At 40.2% G+C, this 15,786-nt stretch overlaps 1 protein-coding gene across 6 annotated transcripts in view; it reads right to left on the reverse strand.

The window, feature by feature from the left end:
* Nucleotides 1-15,786, reverse strand: part of MTHFD2L (methylenetetrahydrofolate dehydrogenase (NADP+ dependent) 2 like) — a 127,809-nt gene that overhangs the window by 63,523 nt on the left and 48,500 nt on the right. For all 6 annotated transcript variants that reach the window (XR_014311147.1, XM_082728596.1, XM_082728595.1 and 3 more), the window contains one exon: nt 6,959-7,051. Coding sequence is in view for 5 of the 6 variants with exons in the window: in XM_082728596.1 (XP_082584722.1) it covers nt 6,959-7,051 (93 nt within the window). In the remaining variant the exon portion in view is untranslated. The remainder of the gene's footprint in view (nt 1-6,958; nt 7,052-15,786) is intronic.

Consider the following 15,786-nt stretch of genomic DNA (forward strand, 5'->3'; position numbering starts at 1 on the left):
CTGGTTGCTGGTGTCTAGGGGGTAACATTGTTCTTTGGCTCACTTTTATGTGCATTTTTGATATTTTGTCATGTAAAATTGTAAAGACCTAGACATAAAAACATCACAAAGATCATGCCACTAGCTAGAGATACTGTCTTGAAAAGGCTCTTCCTCCCTGTGATACACACATATACAATCAAGTAGAATTAGCCACAAATGACACATAGTTTAACAATTTAAAATATATTTCAGGGGCACCTGGGTGGCTCAGTGGGTTAAAGCCTGTGCCTTTGGCTCAGGTCATAATCCCAGGGTCCTGGGATCGAACCCCACATCGGGCTCTCTGCTCAGCGGGGAGCCTGCTTCCTCCTCTCTCTCTGCTTGCCTCTCTGCCTACTTGTGATCTCGGTCTGTCAAATGGATGAATAGAATCTTTAAATATATATATATATATACATATATATATACATATATACACACACACGTATATTTCAAAGGAAATATCTATGTTTCCTCATAATAAAGACAGATCTTTGATCTAATTGCTCTTTACTGAAGTTCTCTTGGATACTGCTGCTGAACACTTACTTTACTCAAGAAAGGAAGTAGATATATGTGTAAAGAGAAGACCCTCCAAAGAAAACAACCAACCTCTGCTTCCCACATAATGATAACAAGTAAAAACACTTGGTGACGAGAAGGTAAGAACCCCTTTTTCACAAGTCCATGCAGTCATAACAAGTTAAGAACAAAACATATATAGCAAGTTAAGAAAAAGAAATAAAGCCTTGGGATGCTTCTTAGGTGCTGAATTTGGGGGGATGTTTTTGCTTATTGGAGATTAACACGGATCAAGGAAAAATGAACAAGTTCACATGCAACTTTTACAGTCCACATATCCAATTACTGGCAACTTAAATAAGCCTTTTGGTGCTAGATGACAAACTCATGTATTTTCATTTAAAACATATTGTAATTTTAGTCAGAGGGTCACAATACAATGTCAGACTGAAGGGAAGGGAAACTATGTTTATTTCAGACCAGTTCTTACAGCAGCCTGTACAACTAGGATTAGTATCTCCTTTTTACAATAGTTGAAAATGCAGCCCAGAGAATTAAATGTGATTTTTAAGATTAAAACTCAATTTGCACCCAGATCCTCCTTACTTTTAAAAAAATTTTAAATATTTTATTTCTTCCAGGGGAGGGGGTAGGAACAGACAGAGGGGGAAAGAAAGTCTTTTTTTTTTTCTTTTTAAAGGATTTTATTTATTTGAGAGATAGAGAGAGTGAGAACAAGTGGGGAGGGGCAGAGTGAGAGGGAGAAGCAGACTCCCACTGAGCAGGGAGCCTGCCATGGGTTATGCACATAGCTTTAAATATCAGTTTTGTTTTTGAGAATACAAGTAACCATTCATTAGCAAATAACTAAAGATCAATCTAATAAATATTACAGGTTCCTTGTGCACATAATCCTGGGTGTTTACAAAGATGTCCCCCGTTGTTTACTGCAATGTTTATAATAGTAAAAAACTGGGAGCAACCTAAATGTCCAATCATCAAGAACTGACTAAATAAATTATACTTACAGCATAGAATGCTACAAAATCAGTAGAAACCATGCTTTAGAAGAATGCATCTGATGAGGAAACATAGACAGTGTAGAACCGTAAAATGCAAAGAGTCCATGCAAGGTTAAAAGAAATGTGTAAATATATATATTTCCATGGAAGTATAAAATAAGGGAAGGCTCATTATCACACTGTTAACTGCTCTTGGCTTTGGTTAGATAATTGTGCATGTTTGCTAAGTTTTCATGGTAGGGATGTAGAAAACAACCAATACTCAGGAACAAAGCAATAATTAAGCACCCTGGCATACATTGATGAAGCTTAACTGTTGTGGATTAGGGAGGCTCTGGGGATGGGTTGGGGGGGGCTACAACTGGGCAGGGGGAGGACGTGGGGAAAGGGAGAGGGTGACAGACTGAGAAGATGGGAAAAGGTCTATGAGATCAAACCCCCTCACCTAAGTACCTCTCCCTTCCCTAACCCCTCACAAAGTCAGACTGTTTCAAAAGATGGTGGGAACGAGGGGCGCATCCAGGGACAACAGAACACACAGCTATGAGCAAAAGCAGGTATCATCCCAAGAAGCCACAAATCTTAAGTAAAATAAAGTTTTTATGAAGTTAGTCTCTTATCTGTAAGTCACTTCCTTTATTTTTTTTATGTTTATGAGGACCAGTCTACTTTGATACTATGTTAATATCAAAGTGACCAAAAGTATATGCCTCAAGTTACATCGAAGTTGTAGGTTAATAATCAACTGATTTATTGTTTCTAAATTTTTGTTTAAATTCATGTCCAGTGGCCCAAGAAGGAGTAACATATAACATATTAGCATATAACACTTATTGAGTGTTTGCAATATGCTAGCCACTGTGCAATGTTCTTTGCCGGGATTGGCTTTAACAACGCCACGTTAGATATTATGATTCTTCCCATCAAAGAGACTGAGGCTCAGAGACGGGATGACTTGACCAAGGTTACAAAATTAGCAAGTGGCAGAGCTGGAATCTAAATTCTGGAATTTCTGCTCTAGCAAGGCCTGGGCATTTACACTACTCTGTAAAATAACTAATAAAATTGAGACAAATGACTCATTTAGGAAGGAAGGAAGGACTTCTAAGTGGAGAAACAGAGGCTGAAATGGCAAGATGGAGAATAAGAATTGGGATACGCAAAGGACAATGGCGAGAGCGGTGGATGGTGGAACCGACGATTTCCAGGCCCCACCCTGGGAATTTCTCAGTGTCCTGGCACTCGCTCCAAGGAAGATGAAATCCACCAGAAGGAAAACTCTATTGAGAACCTAAGATGATGTTTGATGGGAATGTGTCCAAGTTTAATGATACAATGGGAGAAGTCGTGAAAGAAGTTGGTTGGTCACCTTTATTTTATGACGAGTAAGTAGGAATACTCCAAATTACTCTACAGAATTGCCTCTTTATCCTGTTTTGTATTGCAGTGTCTATCATTAAAAGTGTTGCAATAGAGACGCGAGAGTTACGGCTGCAAGGTTCATTCATCCTGCTGGAGGGGATGGCTTAGTGGACAAAATGCCAGCTTTCACCAGCTACGACACTCTGCACCCACAGGTTAATATGCAAGTGGCATTGACTCAGCAGCTCATCTCCTGAACGGAGCTAGTTCCACAGTTTACTCATACTGGTGGAGGGTCTTTCAGACCATGTCTGGAAAAAACCTGTCTGTCCTGCTTGAATAATGAGGATTCCTAGAACTGTTACAGACTCAGGATATCCCCCAGTGTCCTGGAAACATGAGATAGAAGTGAATCAAAGGGTCTTCTCATACACTCTCAGCATTGGTACCCTATCCTGGCTAGCTTTCCCTTCTCCTTTTTAAAAAAATATTTTATTTATTTATTTGTCAGAGAGAGAGAGAGAGAGAAAGCATAGGCAGGGGGAAGAGGAAAGGGAGAAACAGGCTCCCCGCTGAGCAAGGAGCCTGACGTGGGACTCAATCCCAGGACCTCGAGATCATGACCCGAGCCAAAAGCAGACACCCAGCCAACTGAGGCACCCAGGCACCTCTAGCTTTCCCTTCTTTATCACTAGCCTCACACAAAGCCAACACAGTCTTCCCTTAAACCATTTCTTTCAATTCAACTGTTTAACAATCTTACGATATTTTAGATGTCTATACTAGTCTCTTTCATCATCACCTCGCTTATAATTTCTTAAGCTTATTATTTCAAATCAAATCAGTTCACTTATCCACTTTACGATACTAACTGCTCTTGTATGTACAAGTCCTTCACCTTTATGACCTTTTCAACTTACTTTATAATGACAAGCTAGGAATGTTTAGTAGTTACAAAAAATAATGCTACCACTATGTGAATCAATCAGTAGCTAGAATGGTTCTTTATAAAATTATATGCTTAAAATCATCTAAATTTGTATCAATTTGAAGTCCTTGTTCCAGTTGTAATTTCAAAATGAATACAACACACGTTAATCGAGTACTCACTGTGTGTCAGATTTTGTTTGAGGCACTTATATACCAAACAAAAACAAAAACAAAAATCAGTCCCATCCCTACTACAGTCTAGTGACGGTGACAGACAACCATAAACAGACGTTAAGGGCCATAACCACGGTCCAGGAAAGTCCCCCAGATTCAGTCTCTCTGTGAACGCAGAGGTTTTGAGAAGAGGCTTGAAGTTTCTTATTTCTGAATGCATAGTTTGACAGAATCTGATTTTCAAATTTGAGCTTCTAAATTAATCTAAATCCTGAATGTGCAGAGAGAGGTTTTAAAGAGGAAGTGATCCCGAGTTAAACCTATAAGGACAGGACCATGGGAATTTGAGAAACGGGAGGGGTGAGCTGAATACTAACATATGCTGATTTTATTCATGCCTCAGGATCTTCACACAATGATTTCCTTTTTTGCTTTTTTCTTCTGCAAGCCCATTCCGAGATTTCATCACTACATTCTTCATTGCCATCCGTCAGACGTTATCAATCTTTCTGATACATCACGCACCGCTCCTCCTCCGGCTCTCCGACTCCTCGGTGGGACGGCTTCCATATATGCTGACATTCCAGTTGTGCCGACGGTCCAGCCCTCCCTTTTCCAGCTACCTCTGCCATTAGATCACTATCTCCTTCGTTAATACCCACTGCTCATTGTATTTGCTTATTTCCCACACAGAATGCGAGATGTGCTTCATTTTAGTAAGATTTCAGTCGACCTGTCTGGTGATACGGACTTTCTTTTTGATGTTAACTTGCTCCTTCTTTATAATTTCACTGTAATTTACCAATATCGACATACTTTATCCTTAAATTCTCCAGGTGATTAGTAAGGGCAGGGAAATGAGCAATCTTTAGTTGTTTCTTATAAGCTCTCAATTTTCTTCCCCCCAATTTCCCATAATCCAAATATTTGTTTATTTCTTCAGGACGACTGCAACTTATCTAATTGATAAACATCATCTACGGGACTGTCTTCCAGCATTCAGCATACCTTCGTGTCTAGTGACTGGCATTAGGGCTGGAATACAAGGCCTGTTCACATTACCGTCATTCAAAATGTCCTCCAGCCACCACCGGGCGGGAGTGTGGTGAAACCCGTGGACTGTGGATCCAGCGTGGCTGTCTACGACAGCAGCCACCTGCCTGGCGCCCTCTGGTGGTGACAGGATGCCTGGATGATGGGCACTAGACAGAACCTCAGTACTGCTTCTGCACCTGCTGGCTTGGTGCACCTGCGACCTCCTGGCTCCCATTTTATTAATTCGATATAGGCTTGGTCCCTCCCCTCCGTTCCCTTCCTCTCATTTTCCTTTTTCTTTTCTCATTTTATTTTTTAACACCTCGTACTTAGTGCTGATTTGGGCCTTTACAGAGGAGCATACGGTGAGGGTAGAGGAGACACTGAAGGATGATGACAGGGTGGCCATAATGACTGGGACATCAGCTTGCTTTAGTCCCAAGAGAATGTCGCAGTGCTTGAGAGAGGATCGCCTATCTTCCATTTCCCACGACAAGAAAAACGCAAGCTGAACGCACATCGGGGGATTTCTATCTCACTGGAAGAAAATATCCATTCAGTATTATAACAGAGAAACAGAAACTAAGATCAACTGTGAAATATTCTTTACAAGTTGTTAACATTAGAGTCAATTAGCGCCTTCTTAAGATAAGGTAAATTTCATTCTCTCTAAAGTCTGAGATGAACAACGATGACCCAACGCCCCTAAACTGACTCTGGCATGTGAATCCAAGTGTTTCTAAAAAGAAGTAAGCTTAATATTTGTCTTCTATGAATACATCAGTTGCTGTGGCAGTATTTCACTTAACGTTATCTGGGGTCCAAAAATGTTTATTGCTTCTCTAAACGTCTGTCTTCCTTCTGTCAATCCCATTCAAAAATTTGCATTCAGTATCACCTGAATATATAGTTACTCAGAAAAACTGGAAATGTGGTTAGATGTACCAGCTTACTGGGGACTTCCTAAAAAGGGGGTATTTGTATTTTTACTCTATCAGGATGCAAATTACTCTACCTGGAGTCATCACACATATATTCTGATTTCCAGAGAAGGGCCTATATCAGAATAAGAAAGTAAACTAAATTTGATTGAAACTAATTTGAGCTATCATTCTCTTCATCAAACTCAATTTCCTTTGGAACTTCTACTCTTACTTTACAGTTTATAACCACCCAGCAATTCAAATGTGAAGTCTAAAAATCACCAATAATATCTAATTGATAAACAAAATGAAAAAGGCTCTCATTCAAGCCCTGGATAAAGCAAGAAGAGTCAGAATCATCTTCAATGTAGAAATGTTATGTGGCAAGAGTAGAGGTAGAAGTACAGGGTAGAATTATTTTGTACGCTTCAAATATAAAACAAATTATGAAAAATCCTTGATCCCATAAATGAAAACCCAATACCTCTTCTCTGTTCCTCCTTCTCAAGTCCACACTCTTTAAACATAGTTTAAGCACTCTTAAAACCATAGGCCACGTCAATCTCTTGCTCTCAGCCATCCTTGGCTTATATCAAAGTCCTTTCCAAGGCCTTACATGAGCTAGCCCTGGCTATCTTTTCAAGAACATTTCCTACCCGTTTCCCCATAACTCATTCATGTTTAGAATCAACCACATCTCTGAAGGAACTGGCAACGTGCATGTTCATTCTTGTGCTTAATCTGTCATTCCAAAGGCTATTTGGGTTTTCCATAATGAAGTGACAAATGTTAACGTAGGCACAACGAGCCAATATAATAATTGCCCAGAAACAAGATCCGGTCAAGGGAAGTTAGTCATATGTAGGCCTAACTCTCCCAAGAAACTGTTTTTATGGACATGTCAGCAATTAGGGCAGGAATTGCTCTGCTGATGACATTTTACCAAATTAACAGCCACCGAAGACTTACCAGCAGCTACTATGATAATATCCGCCAGCTGAGTATGGGTCTTCAGTTGTTCTTTAGGAGTATATCTGTGAGCTATGGTCACTGTTGCATCACCTGGAATGGAGAAGAATGTCCATTAATGGTTACTGAGCTTTTTCAAAATTTATGAATGTTCCAATTCTAGAGGAGATTCAGTTACAGCCTAAGAGCAGGAAAATTGCTTTGAAATTAAGAACAAATCTAGAAAAGAAAACCTAGATCACCCAGAATATCATACTCTTCAATTACCAGCAGAAAATCAGCTAAGACCATATGAGAGTATGTGCTGACCATCATAAGAGAGCTAAAAGTAAGGTTCTAGAAACACAGCATCAGAAAGTTCTGTATTGATGGGTTAATACGTAAATTCAGGGGATACTCACTGGTCTGATAACAAGGTATGTAAATACTGAAAACAGCAAGATAAGGGCACCCAAAATGGGGCAATGTATTGTGGGAACACAGCTGAGAAATTAACTCTGCGTCTTCTCTTGAGGGTGTCTAGGAAGGGTTCCTAAAGGAGACAGTATCCTTTTTTTAGGTCTCAAAGTATGAGCAAGGGCATACTAATTAAGGAAAGAAAGAAAGGGCATTCCAAGACAACAGAATAACCAGAAAAAAATGGACTAATTTTGAAGTTGTGTTTTTAGGAAATGACAAAGAGGTATAAAATAGAACAGGAAGTATTTAAGGAACTGATATGTGAATAAGAGAGCTCAGCAGCCTGAGGGGTTTGCAGCGCTTCAAGAGTGAGCCAAGGAAGAGGAGTGAAAGACATGCTGGGAGAGGGAAGTCAAAGAAGAACTTCCGTTGAAGACCCAGCTGTGTGAGACAGGGCCTTCTCTCTTCTCCTAGAACATACAAATGCTACACATTTAATCACAACAACAAAAACTCCACGATCTCCATTTTCAGCAAAACTAGAAGACATATTTTTCACAGACACCAAAAAATATTTGAGCACAGGACTTGCACAGCTAGCATACACCACACAGGAAGACAGGCCACAAAGACATGCAGAGAGTGAGAAGGCCAGGAGCGGCTGGTCTCTGAAAATGAGTGCAGAGACATACTGTGTGAAGGTGGAGGGCTCAGGTCAATCTCTCATCTGTAGCAAAGAGAGAAATACATGCGGAAGAAGCCCTCTTGGATCCAGTCAAGCACATGACGGCTGGTAAAGGAGAGCTCCCATGGAGGAGCCACTTCAGCAGGAAGCAGTCTGAGTCTGTGTAAGTGGTGAAGGAGGGATCTGAGGACAGCCTGGCACCTCCTCCCCAACCCCAGCAGAACTACCCTGCGAACAGCAGATCCAAGAAACCCAACTCATTCAATGGTAAGTAACAACAACAACAAAAAGATTTGACGCAGAATCAGTAAAAAGATGCCATCTGAAAACCAGCCCGGGAGTATCCAGGGCGTGATGGAGTTGTTCTGATTCTAGAGGTAGTGATGTGACTACATGCGTTTGTCTAAATTCATGGAACTGGACACCCAAAAGAGTGAATTTTACTCTATTTTTAAAGTAAATAAAAGAATGCATTTTAAAAATGGCAAACCCAAGGATTGCATGGATCTCTGGGTGTTATATGCAAACAATGAATCAGGGAAAACTACAGTAAAAACTGATGATGTACTGTATGGTGACTAACATATTATAATAAAAAAGAAGATGAGCAAAAATGAGAAAGCTTGATGTCCACCTACTATCTAAGGACTAGAATCAACAGAAAACATTTAAAGTCGATCAATCAAATAATAGAAGTATAAGAAAATTTAGAAGTATAAGGTAAAACATTAAGAGATCATTTTTATTGGCAAATATCAAGTAGGAGAAAAAAGAAATGGAATCAGGGAAGAAAAAGAAAGTATTCCTATCATTTCTTAAAATTAGAAGTATCAACAGATATCACATGAAGAAACGAGAACTAAGAGTACTGTGTAAAGTTAAAACTATTAGAGTAAAAATAAACCTCCCTAAGTATCAGAAGAACCATACACAAGAAAGAAAAAAAATGTAAAAAAACAATAAAAGCCACAAAAACAAATAGAACAGAAAATAATGACAGTTCACATCTTATATATTTATCATCATATTAAATTTTCCTAAGTTACCTATTTAAAAGAATAATATTTCCAAATTGGCTCACAAAGCAAAAACGAAATCTAATTCTTTACTTTATGTAAGGTATATCTAAAACAAAGCTGTTTGGAAATGTTAAAAATAAAAAATGGGCAAATGTGTAACAGGGAAATGACAAAAAATATAATATGTTCTTATTGTCAAATAAAGAGAAATTCAGCATTAAATAGGACAAAGAAATACACACTATAATGCAAAGACATGATTCAAAAGAGCATACAACAATGACAAATATATAATATATAAAAGAGAAATATAGTTCATGCACAGAAATTACAGGGGCTACAAACTGAAAAAGAAACACATTGTATTTGCTGAATTTAATTCATCTTTCTCAATGCACAACAGTTCAAAGATATAGAAAATGTACATACTATAATTAATGTTATGTGCCTGATTGTAATATATCACATTTTGAAGGTAGAACATATATTTTTTCTATGTGACCAATGAATATTTTTTAAGTGATACGACTTCAGATATAAAAAGAATTCAATTAATACTAAAAAAATAGCTATATAAACCTCAGATATTTCCTTTGATCACAAATCAATGAAGTTATTATTATTGAAAAAAGATCAGAAATTACAAGGTTCTTCCACTGGAATTTTTTTGAATAATTCTTGGGTTGGGGCACCTGGGCGGCTCAGGCAGTTAAATGTCTGCCCACACCTCAAGGCATGATCCCGGGGTCCTGGGATCGGAGCCCCATATTGGACTGCATGCTCAGCAGGGAGCCTGCTTCTCTCTCTCTCTCTCTCTCTCTGCCTCTCTCTCTCAAATAAATAAAATCTTAAAAAATAAATAAATAATAAATAATTCTTGAGTCAGAAAGAAAACACAAAATAAGAGTACAGGATTTCTAGAAACATTTATAATGAAATTACTATATATTAGATCCTATAAAATAAAGATAAAACAAAGCACAGAGGAAAACTCATAGACCTAAATTATTATATCAATAAATTAAATAAGAAAATCAATAACTCAACTTAAAAAGTTAGATAAAGAACAAAAAGGAAACAAAAGAAATTAGAAGGTAAGGTGTTAATGTTAAGTAAGTCTAAGACTTCTACTTTCAAAAGCAGTGAGAGAATTCAATAAATTGCCAAGTAGAAAATATACAGTAATAAACAGCTTTCATATGTAACAACACCTTAGAAGAAAAGGTGAAAGACTCCATTATAATAACAATACAAAAGATAAAATACATATCTTAAATAAATAAACTTAACATAAATGTGCATAATCCATCTGAAAAAAGAAAAATCTCTAGAACAACACCAAAAGACACAAGACTGAAGAACTAGGCACAGACCTGTACCCCTGAAGCAAATAATACATTCTATGTTAATAAATTAATTAATTAATTAAATTTAAAAAAAATTCTTGGATAAAAGACTCCATATCCTGAAGATTAATAATTCTATGTTCATTACATATTTAATAAAATTCCAAAGAAAACTGGTAGTTGTGCATTGTTTTGGAAGAATATAATTTCATCCTCAAGTCAGTAAGGACAAGTGAAAGACAATAACGGGCACAGGTTTGGAAAGGAAGAACAAGGAGAGGCCATGGGCCTGCTAGCGCTTGAGAGCAGCTGCATTTCGGTCAACGGTACCACTTGCGCCCGGCTACCCTGGGCAGAAGTCTGTGAGGCTCCCTTCTGCCTCCTCTCCCCTTCACTTGCTCGACACCGTCAAGAAATGTCAAGTACCTGCTTCAAACGACCCCACAGCGAACCTACGAAGCATCCTCCCACCTCTCCCTTAAGACAGTCCCCCTGAATGCGGAAAGGTCCCTTTAGACTTTAGTGACCCCTGCGACAGTGTCCTGCTGCATGAGAGACCCCCCCACAAAAATCAAAACCAAACCCCCCCCAACCTCGATGAGTTTCTGATTATAACAATATCAACCCACGGAGAGGCTTTCAGCCTACAACTCGAGAGACCAAGGGTGACAGCAAAAGAGAGGTAAACCGGCGGGGGCGTTAAAGGCAAATGTGTTTAAATCATGCCTCAGTCTCTCGGCCTTTGGCCCTTGGTGCTGAGAGCCGCGGGACCTGCTCCCGGGGCTGCAGGCCAGCGAGCCTGAACACTGTCTGCCTGGTGAAGCTGTGAGAGGTCTTGTCATTCCTGTTTTCAGGTCTGGCGCCCTTTTACTTTTCTTCCGCGAATCCTCTGGCTCGCTACCCCTAATCCTAACTCCTCAGCTCTTCCCTGGGGTGACCAGCACGGACAAGCCCCAGCACCTACTCGGCAGAATGATGCGTATCTCTGACCCTCAGATGACTTTTTCCCACACTCAGCTTTATCCTCTTACTGTGCATGTGATACCAGCCTGGGCGAGGGCCTAATTTTTCTAACTATCGCACAGACCCAGATAAAAACTTTTATAAGCAGAGTCTTAAGCAATTTCGTGGTACCCGGTATTTGACATCATGTTTGTAAGATACAGCAAGAGTAAAAAAAGTTAGGACCTATCTCCTGGAATCTGAGAGTTCTGTTAGAACTTAATAATTAACTGCTGGGCAAGATAGGCTTCTTGCTGTATAGAAGTCCACGGTCAATCAAGAATTGTCTACTGGGAGCTGTCTGAGCAGTTTTCTAGGCTATGATTACACTGTAATTTATGCAAAACTGCAGATTGTGGCAAAGAGTTTTAGCAACTAACACAGAGTGCCAATTTGAGGAAAAAAATACTTGCTACTTAAAAAGACGCTAGAACAAACAGCACAATATGCTTCATTTTCAAGTAGCATTTTTTGTTGCTGTTGTTTAAATGACTCGAAATGAGGAGTTTATTTTTGTTGGACGTTTCTAGGTCATTTCCTGCCTTCGCTTATTCGATAATCAAGAAATAATCCCAGAACCATGCTAAGCAACGGAAACAGACAATCCCACATGCTCACGGGAGAAACAGTTATGCAAATCAGGATGAGAATACACAGTGTGGTCAGTTCCACATTAAAAGGCGGTATAAGCCACAGGGTCGGCACCGAGCACTACCTTCTCCTGTAGCTGAGAACAGTGTAGGAGCAGTCAAAGGTCTTAGGGAAGAAAGATTCTTGATGTGAGTAGAATTTATTTTGTTTCTGCTTCATTCCCCCTATGTTTTCACCATCCAGGTCCATGGATAACTATTTTCCATAAAATTGCAAGACAGGCATTTATTTAGCCCAGTTAGAAACTTCTTTCTCGCAAGAGCCGAGGTCTCACTTTTTGCAACTTTTATCATGATCCTAGATCTGTCTTCAACAGCAGCACAGAACAAGTCTCAACGTCCTTTTCCATGAGGCAAATCTTTAAATACCTGCATTGGTGGATGAAGCAAAATGGCCAGTCCAGTAGGGGCTCGACTCTTACACGTACGCATTTACCTTGTCGTTTTTTCTGGATAAGAGAAAACGGAGTCATTCCTGATATACATTAACTCATTCAATGGTCTGGTTTAAAGGAGAGGCACCTGGTGGCTCAGTCAGTCCAACTCTTGATTTCAGCTCAGGTCACAATCTCAGGGTCGTGACACTTGTACCGAGCTCCGTGCTGGGTGTGGAGCCCACCTAAGATTCTCACTCTCTCTCTGCCCCTTCCCCCTGCCTCTCCCTCTAAAAAAATAAAAATAAAAATAAAAATAGAGGCAAAATACTGAGAAAATTATAGACAGGAAAACTCAGTATTCAACACCAGAACAGCATCCAAAGGAGAAAAGTGGCCTGAGTTCTGTTTTTGGACAAATGCCTCTAGAGGTCTAAAGACTCTGGACTGGAAATATGTGTTTCTTACCCTCGTCGTAAGCTGTGATCGCAGCTTGTAGCACACAACAAAAGAGCAAAAACCCCTCTACAGAGAAATACTCTGTAGCAGCTAAATGGACAGAGCCTATATATATGTGGTTACGATGACCCTTATGTAAGAACTCGCTACACGTCAAACATTGTTCTAGCACCTTACATAAAATTATCATACATTTTCCTATCACACAATCTTCACAAGACACCGCGAGAGTGTTTTTTATGAGGTAGACGCTAATGTTATTTGTATTTGACAAACGAGGTACCTGAGGAGACGCAAGAAGTCCAGTAATTTGTCCAAAGTCCTACAAACCATCTAAGAGCCCGAATTCAAACTAATTCAGTCTGGCTCTAGCGTCCAAGCTCTAATTATGGCAAGCCACAGCCTCTGTCTGCATCAGGCGGACAAAAGCAACACTGCCCGGGTTCACAGTTACAACATCAGAGCCGGCAACCACGACATCGTCACGTCAGTTGGCAGAACAGCATGGCTGGACAATTGGGAAGCCACTGAGGGATCTTGGATGATACCTTTTTCCTCTGGATAAATTCTGCCTTCAGATTCCACTGAATCTGAATCTACTGCTGGCCTGTAGCAATAGTACCGATAAGCGGCCAGCTAATGACAGAAAATACTGATAAGGGGCCAGGTAATGCCTGTAATACAAAAAGGTTTTAGCTTTACTTTTTACCGTTTGTAAAATGATCAAGAGGCCATTTTCCAGATCTTGAGACAGTGTGAAACAGTTCTTCATTCTCCCAACTCCTGAATTCCATTTACTGAAGGTCTCTATTTCCTTTTTTTTTAAATCTCTCTCTCTCTCTCTCTTTTTAAAGACTTTATTTATCTATTTGAGCTAGAGAGAGAGAGAAAGAGCACAAGCGGGGGGAGCAGCAGAGGAAGTAGAGAAGCAGACTCCTCACTGACCAGAGAGCCTGATGTGGGGCTAGATTCCAGGACCCTGGGCTGGTGACCTGAGCTGAAGGCAGATGCTTAACCCACTGAGCCACCAGGTGACCCTGTAAGTTTTCTATTTCAACTTCAGTTGTTTTTTTCTAGATTAAATCGCTTAAATAATTTTAGAGAGAGTTACAGAGCACTCAGAGCTAAGCCTGCTTTTCAGGGTTAAAATGGGCCAGGCTTTAAATGTGTTTGTATCCGGTCAAGATCTGTTGGGTCTGATTTGCTATCGATCAGTCCTTCAGTTATCTTCCAGACACCCTGGGCTACTAGGTGGATACAGCTAAGGAATATGGTTTCATTTTTGATTAGTCAAATACCACTTCAAGCTCACTCCTTTTAAACAACCATCTCAAACTACCTTTGAGACAAAGAGTATTAGAGAGGACTAAGTCCTCATCACCAGTGTCTCTAGATATTTAAAAAATCTGCCCCTTTATTTGGCCAAAAATTATTTAAGTAACAGATTCATTTATTCAACAAAGAGTATATATAATAATATTCTATGTAGGAATGAGTGTTATGAAGAAAGGAATGCAGAGTAAGTGAATCCAGAATAACAGCACAGGTGATATATTGATAAGGTGGTGGGGACAGCCCGAGGAGGTGACGTTCGGGGAGAAACCCAAAGGAAATCAGAAAAATATTTTATGTAAATAACCTCCCAAAAGAACATTCCGGTAAGGACCCCGACACACAAGCACGTATGACGTGTTCTAGGGAAGCAAAGGGCAGCCGTGGCTGGAGGGCGGTGATGGAGGGTGAGAACGGGAGGAAGTGAGTAAAAACACGCAGCCCAGGCCAGCTCCTGTACGTCTTGCATATCACGTGAAGGACTCTGGATTTTATTCTGATGTCATGTTGTGCTAAGCATTATGGGAAGCTGCGAGTGAGAGAAGGGACGAGGATGGATGCTGAGAAACTGGTTTATAAATTTCATAGTGCTCTGAGGGAAAGACAATGGCTGTCGACTAGAACCTTTGGTGGAGGTGATCATGGGTATATTTTTTTTTAAAGATTTTATTTATTCATTTGACAGAGAGAAATCACAAGTAGATGGAGAGGCAGGCAGAGAGAGAGAGGGAAGCAGGCTCCCTGCTGAGCAGAGAGCCCGATGCGGGACTCGATCCCAGGACCCTTAGATCATGACCTGAGCCGAAGGCAGCGGCTTAACCCACTGAGCCACCCAGGCGCCCGATCATGGGTATATTTTAAACATGGGTTAATGGGTAAGATAAGAGATGTAAGAGAGAGTGGTAAAGGGTGGCCTGAGCAGCGGGGCGAAGTGACAGTGCCACTTCCGAAAACAGGACAGACTATGGGGAGTAAAATTAAGATTGAAGGTTTGCATATGTAAGTTTGAAGTGCCTATTGGCCATCCAAGTGGGCGTGTCAAGTGGACGGTGGTTACATGGGTCTTGACACATAGGAAATACAGAAGGTGTTTAAGGCTATGGGACTAGAAAAGATGACCTAGGAATGGCTCTGGAATGACAAGCGAAGCCCTAGGCTTATTGCAATGTTCTCAGCAGTTGTCCTCACCCTGACCACATTAGAATCCTCTATGGAGCATTTAAAAAAATACTGATACTGATACTGATACTGACACTGATACTGACACTGATACTGACACTGATACTGATACTGACACTGATACTGATACTGACACTGATACTGACACTGATACTGACACTGATACTGACACTGATAGGTCCATCTGGAAGATTGTGATTTAATTGTTCTGTGTTGGGCTCTGGCAGCCGCATTTTTAAAAGCCCCACAGTGATTTCAGTGGGCAGCTGAAGTTGAGGAGCACTGGTTTAGAAGTTGGGAAGAACAGAATGACCCAGAAACAGAGAATGAGAAGAAATATCTAGTGACATAAAAGAAATGCATGCCAGTGGTAGCTTTAATCT

This window comes from Mustela nivalis (assembly GCF_964662115.1).
Source record: "Mustela nivalis genome assembly, chromosome: 4".
In the NCBI taxonomy this organism is placed as follows: domain Eukaryota; kingdom Metazoa; phylum Chordata; class Mammalia; order Carnivora; family Mustelidae; genus Mustela; species Mustela nivalis.